This window comes from Symphodus melops (genome assembly GCF_947650265.1).
Source record: "Symphodus melops genome assembly, chromosome: 10".
In the NCBI taxonomy this organism is placed as follows: Eukaryota; Metazoa; Chordata; class Actinopteri; order Labriformes; family Labridae; genus Symphodus; species Symphodus melops.
Genome location: NC_136700.1, coordinates 26,168,434 through 26,175,308, shown reverse-complemented (window position 1 = coordinate 26,175,308; position 6,875 = coordinate 26,168,434). Strand labels below are relative to the sequence as shown.

The window sequence follows — 6,875 nt, the reverse complement described above, 5'->3', positions numbered from 1 at the left end:
AATAAGAAAGGGGCTCTGCTTCCTTATCAGTTTGTCAGTTACATTCTTGGCACCCGTGGTCAGACACAAGGCCTTTTAAGGGCATAGGAATAAAGCCAACGCTGTGCCCTACTGACCCACAATGCACTGGGGCTTTATAAAAACTCACGCCAAACCCCTGGACAGAGAGCGAGAGGTGAAAAGCTTCTTTGGTGCTTTCTTTTGGGACATTCATTCTCCGAGTAGTCGTGCTGAGGAGCTCAAAGGAGAGCTAATTTTGAGAAAACTCTCACAGGCTGCTGCACGTCTTTCACGATGGCTTCTCTGACATCTTCCAGCCGCAGGTCGTCCTCATCCTTCCACTCGTCGTCACGTTTCAGCACCTCCAGCTCCTTCAGGTCAGAGGGCTCGCTGGGCGGATCACCGGCCGATTCTCTGGATCCACTTTTTGAGCCGTTTCTCGACTCTGCTGATTATTCCAGTCTGTTCGCAGAGGAGGGGCCTGGAGGTCCCGACTGTTTGGCCCCCTTCAGCAGAAACAGCAGATCCTCCTTCGGACAATCTGGTAAGGACGTTTGAGAGGTGAGGTGGTGGATTTGGAAGTGTATCCATGAGGGATCGTATCACAGGTGTCACACATTTAGCAACACGGTCACTTCCAGTTGACTCCAGGATATGTTTTGAAAATGTGAAGCTGTGTTTGAGAAGGTGGTCTGAGGTTTCTGGGGTGTAAACGAGAACCAGAGCAGAGATCCCTTCAACTTAATCAGAACTCTTATAGAGAGCAGAAAATAACACGGGTGATTATTTAGACGCTCCAACCTTTAGTGACCACGTTGAAATGTTAACGCTGCAGTTCCTCAAGTGTCCAGTTGGTGATGCTCTAAAAGTCGAGGGCTCCTCACAAGGCTCCACGTTATAGAAGAATTGAACAAGTTTACAGTCCAGTAAAAGTTCCAGACAGTCAAAAATAAAAGTTTAGGGGCGCCGATAGCTCAGCGGCAGCGACTGCGCGCGTACCATGTTGCGAGGCCTCGCTCCTCGCGCGGGCGGCCCGGGTTCGCGTCCGGCCTGTGGCCACTTTCCCGCATGTCTCTCCCCACTCTCTCCCCCTTTCCGACTCTATCTGTCCTATCAATAAAGGCAAAAAGGCCAAAAATAATCTTTAAAAAAAAAAAAAAAAAAAAGTTTAATACAAGTACAGACAAACGAGGCCAAGTCAGTCAGTTAAAAACCAAGAACAGCGAGGAAGATAACCACGTGGACACGAGGAAAGTCTGACGATGAACAGAGACATCATAATAATTCTGACCGGCTCAAACACTTGACCAGTGATTTTACTGGTACATCAGAAGTCTGACTCATCGTAATGCTGGGCTCACAGATGTTCAGTCTCAGACTAAAGACTGACCGTCTTTAGGAATCTGACAGGAATCTCAGCGTGCTCCCGTCGCCGCGGTCAGTAAATGTGAGGTCACAATCTGCAGTCTGTCTCTAGTCTTTCATATCGATCCCGTTTGATACTATCGCAAGTCTTAACGTAGTCGTAGTGACGTAAACAATGAACAACCAATTAAATTTGTCCCCACGGGAAACGGGAAGTCGTCGACATTTCGTTCGGTGACTTCGGTCGTCCAGACAAAATAAAAAGCAAACAACCATGGCGGACGTGGAAACGCCACGTGAAGGTGGACAGTTCAAAAAGAAGAGCGGCTTCTCGAGCTCTGCTCAGACTCACTCACTCACTCTCTCTCACTCACTCACTCACTCACTCACTCACTCACTCACTCACTCACTCACTCACTCACTCACTCACTCACTCACTCACTCACTCTCTCTCACTCACTCACTCACTCACTCACTCACTCACTCTCTCTCACTCACTCACTCACTCACTCACTCACTCACTCACTCACTCACTCACTCTCTCTGTCTCTCTCTCTCTCTCACTCACTCTCTCTCTCTCTCTCTCTCTCTCTCTCACTCACTCACTCTCTCACTCTCTCTCTCTCACTCACTCACTCTCTCTCTCCCTCAGCCCCTTTACTCACTCCCCTTGCGCTCTCTCTCCACGCCTCAGTGCCATACACTCCATGTTCACCCCAGAACCTCTCATTAGCTTATTCATGCCAACACACACACACACACACACACACACATCTGATAATCTTTTAAACGTCCTTTGGTGTAAATCCAGCACAAGTCTCATCATGCACTAAGAGCTCGAATGGTGCTCTGGTGCCTCGTTCATGATCCGCCCCTGTTGCAGCATTTCCAAGGTTCAGGGTTGTTGAGACTTTCTTCATTCATTTCCTGCAGCAGCGGGAGAGGAGAATTCATTTCTCACATTACAGTGGTGGGTTGATTGAAAGTGAGAAAGAAAGAAACACCACAGAGAAGAAAAAGACCTGCGGCTCAGAGAAAGTAATGAGCTGGAGTCTTAACGCCGTCCGTGCTCTGAGAAAGGAAGGAGTCGGCTCGGCTCCAGACCTCGTCTACCGGGTCGCAGAAAGAATGAAGCACAGGGGGGAGAAGTGTCTGCACAGCCTCGTTTATACAGTTCTACTGCAGCACAGAGAATTAACAAGCATCATAAAAAAAAAGGTTGATGGCCTGAGTGTCTCCATGAGACCGATGAAAGCAGAATCAATGATCGGGTTTAATTTGATTTCACTGACACACGTGGAAGATTTCAGAACCCACATGTCCCATCAAGACGTAGAGAAGACGCACGTGTTCGATGATTCAGGGAAAGATTTGCATGATAACCTGAGCGTCTACAGAACCCCAACACGTGAAATCAACTAGTCAGACAGTCCTTTGATGGTGATCTGCAAAAGTCTGATGACTCAGAGAAAAATCCTTTGTTTGTAATTTTCATTTTTTTTTCATGTTACATTTCGGTAAAAAAATAAATAAATTTATTAATTAGTTTGTTTGTACATTTGGAGTCATTGTCACCACAGCATCATTTGTGGTTTCCCTTCAGCTCCTGCAGGTGGCGCTGTGACAGCCCGGGACAACAGTTCGGGTGGTGGCGTGCAGTGCCTGGGTGACAGCTACTACATGTCAGCTGATGTCAGTCAGTTTGAGCCGCATGACATCGTGGTGATGGCCTACAACCACCATGTCGTCATTCACGCCCAGAAGGTGCGTGTGTGTGTGTGTGTGTGTGTGTGTGTGTGTGTCCATCCATCAGAGGGTTGACAAACTTCAAACCACCAGATGTGCACATTTTGAAACAACATAATGAAACCTCCCTCAGGGCGCCCATCGGACAGCCCTCCATCTCCTGCATTGTTAAACACGTGAAACTGAATCAGTGCGTGTTGTTATGATGTGCATGTAATTATAGATGCATGCAAGCCCTCAGCACTCTCTGTCAGGCTGGAAGGTTCCACCTCCTTCTCTGGTCCAACAGGGTCTGAAGCCGCCCTGCTGTCACTCACAGTTCACTCTCTCTCTCTCTGTGCTCGCCCACAGTTTAACATCAGACATGTTTTAAAGATGGGGGAGAGAGGAGGAGGAGGAGAGAGCGTTTTTGCAGCAGTGAAGGAGGATCATTTTAAGTCGGGTCAGCGGACAAGAGGGGACCATGTTGATCTCTCTCTCTCTCTCTGATGCCTCTTTCTTTTCTTTCTTCACTGGTTCTCATCCTCTTTTCTCACCCTTGCACCTCTCTTGGCCCTGTTGCTCTTCTCTCTCTCTCTCTCTCTCTCTCTCTGTCTCTCTCTGTCTCCCTCTCTCTCTCTCTCTCTCTTTCTCCCTCTCTCTCTCTCTCTCTCTCTCCCTCTCTCTCTCTGTCTCTCTCTCTCCCTCTCTCTCTCTGTTTCTCTCTCTCTGTCTCTCTCTCTCCCTCTCTCTCTCTCCCTCTCTCTCTCTCTCTCCCTCTCTCTCTCCCTCTCTCTCTCTGTCTCTCTCTCTCTCTCTTTCTCCCTCTCTCTCTCTCTCTCTCTCTCTCCCTCTCTCTCTCTGTCTCTCTCTCTCCCTCTCTCTCTCTGTCTCTCTCCTCTCTCTGTTTCTCTCTCTCTGTCTCTCTCTCTCCCTCTCTCTCTCTTTCTCCCTCTCTCTCTCTCTCTCTCTCCCTCTCTCTCTCTGTCTCTCTCCCTCTCTCTGTTTCTCTCTCTCTGTCTCTCTCTCTCCCTCTCTCTCTCTCCCTCTCTCTGTTTCTCTCTCTCTGTCTCTCTCTCTCCCTCTCTGTCTCTCTCTCTCTCCCTCTCTCTGTTTCTCTCTCTCTCCCTCTCTCTCTCCCTCTGTCTCTGTCTCTCTCTCTCTCTGTTTCTCTCTCTCTCTCTCTCTCTCTCTCTCTCTCTCCCTCTCTCTCTCTGTCTCTCTCTCTCTCTCTCCCTCTCTCTCTCCCTCTCCCTCTCTCTCTGTTTCTCTCTCTCTCTCTCTCTCTCTCTCCCTCTCTCTCTCTCTCTCTCTCTGTCTCTCTGTCTCTCTCTCTGTCTCTCTCTCTCTCTCTCCCTGTCCTCGAGAGTTTGCTGACCTTCCCGCTCTCCCCCCCTCCCTCCCTTGCACTATTTGCTACCTTTCAACGCACTACCTCACTTTTTAGCTAATCTGCACTCTGTTTATATTTAATACTTTAATTTATTTCCACATTCTACCTCCATGGTGAAAATACTCACAAGTGCCCTTGTCTGTCGATTGTCTGTCGTTCGTTATTTGTTGTCTTATTTGTTTCATCTGTGCTGTATGTTTAACATGGAGCATATTTGACAAATAAAGAACCTTGAACCTTGAACCTTGAACCTTGAACCTCACATGAACCCCTCCTTCCATCTTTCTGTCTGACTTTTCTTGGCTGTATCTTTCAGATCCGTGACGACGGAGGCGTCAGTGCCACGATCACTCATAAGTCCGAGTTCCCGGAGGATATGGACCCCTTGTCTGTCAGTGGAAACTTGAACCTTGATGGCACTCTGGTTGTTAGCGTCCGCCGGACCACAGCGCTGGGTGAACCGGAGCCCCCGGCTGTCCCAATCTATCGCAGTGAAGCTCATCTCTGACCCACCTGGACATCACCTCCTGGTGTTCAGGACCAACGTGACTGGCAGATGGATGGTCACTCTCTGACCTAATAATCAGGCCATCAATCCAGCAGGCTGCAAACAGACTTCTGTGTTTGTGATTGAAGAAGAAGATGACAGTGAGCAACACTGTCTGCTTAAAGTCTTTCTTTGTCAACATGATTAAAGTGGTGCAATAAGTTGATTCTTTTAAAATGTACAGATAATTACATACGACACAGTTTCTGAATTTGAGATGTGACCCTGATGGGATTAGCTTTGATTTTGGACCTCGCAGCATGAAGCGTAGATTTTTTACCCTGACGTATCGGCTTCATTTTTCAAATACAAAGACTGCTGCTTGCTCTGCACGTACCGTTAAACTTCCAATAACAGCCCAGGTTAACTTGTGCAAAGTATGGAGCCCCTGAAGTCCCAACAAGGTAAAACAAAGAAATAACATTTTGGGACTTCAGGAGCTCCGTGCACAGACAGGAAAGACTACAAGACAGTAGACTAAAAACTAAATAATTCGCATGTATTTAAACTTCGTAAAGCAGCTCTAAGTCACGCCCTGAATCTTTCTTGCACAGATGTTAGTTCATCTTAGTTTTCTGCTTTTTCTCCTCATTTAGGATCCACAAAAGATTTCAACCCTTAACGCCTCTAATCGAGAGCTGCCTGGATTTGTCCAAATGAGCAGCAACATTAGGCGAGTAAATGGCACTACCTGAATGAATAAATTATAAATTATAGCTGCAGATATTCTTCAAGATGGCACCACAGTTTCAAAATCCTTAAAGCTCAAATCTACCCAGCAACAGAATGATGCAAAGGTGTGCCTGATGGCCACTGGAGGGTCAAATATTTCAACCGCCCACTTTAACATTTTCCATCCATGCATTTTCTTTCACTTATGGGGTCATGGTAAGTCAACCCAGACTTCCCTCTCCCCAGCTATGTTCTCCAGGTCCTCCTGGGGGGTTCAGAGGTGGTCCCAGGCCAGACGAGATACACTGGGTCTCCTCCCACTTGGGTTTGCCCCGAAAGATTGTCCGGACAGATGGCGCCATGCACTACGTGTTTCCAAGATCGTTTACTGTGACACAGACTCAAAGTCTTATTCTGGGAGACCTTGCACACACACACACACACACGTACACACACACACACGCACACACGAGGTGAGGACACATCGAGGTGTTAGTGTCACATCACTACAGCTATTAACCTGCAGTGAGATTACAGTGGATTAAAGATTATATGGGATGTACGATGCACAATAGAAGCTCTTAAAAAGTGCTAAACGGTCACTGGAGTGCAAACACACACACATGCACACACACACACACACACACACACACATGCACACACACACACACACACACACACACACACACACGTCTCACTCTGTCTCCAGAGAAAGTCTCATTCTTCCACCTGAAGCTCTCCGAGGGACCGAGCTGCAGCTACTTAACGAATGAGCTCATTTAGCTCGTTAAGCTTTAAGTCTTGGCCTCTCCAACCATTACAGTCCAGATGCTCTCCTCTCATTTCCTCACTTCAACACAACAGAACCAGAGTGTGTGTGTGTGTGTGTGTGTGTGCGTGTGTGTGTGTGTGTGTCAGAAACTGTGCTGGGCTTGAAGTGAGATGGGGGAGATGGGACAAGATGCAGAAAGAACAGTAGGATAGGATACGATGGGGGGGGGGGGGGGGGGGGGGTGTTGTTAGGGCAGGCCATCCTCATCAACAGTCCCAAGGAACCTAAGAGAGCTCAGGAGCTCCCAGAAAAAGGAGAGGTTAGAATATAAAGATAGAGACAAGCAGTAATGAGATATGAAAACAGAGAGAGATCAGAGATCCTGGTGCCAGTTCCCCCCG

The 6,875-nt window shown here is 47.8% G+C and overlaps 1 protein-coding gene across 1 annotated transcript; it reads left to right on the top strand.

The window, feature by feature from the left end:
* Positions 1-294: 294 nt before the first annotated feature.
* On the top strand, positions 295-4,991 carry hspb12 (heat shock protein, alpha-crystallin-related, b12; the record flags this gene model as incomplete). Its single annotated transcript, XM_079353850.1, has 3 exons — positions 295-544; positions 2,969-3,129; positions 4,800-4,991. The coding sequence occupies 3 exons, from the start codon at positions 295-297 to the stop codon at positions 4,989-4,991; spliced, it is 603 nt and encodes a 200-aa protein (XP_079209976.1).
* Between the last annotated feature and the right edge of the window lie 1,884 nt (positions 4,992-6,875).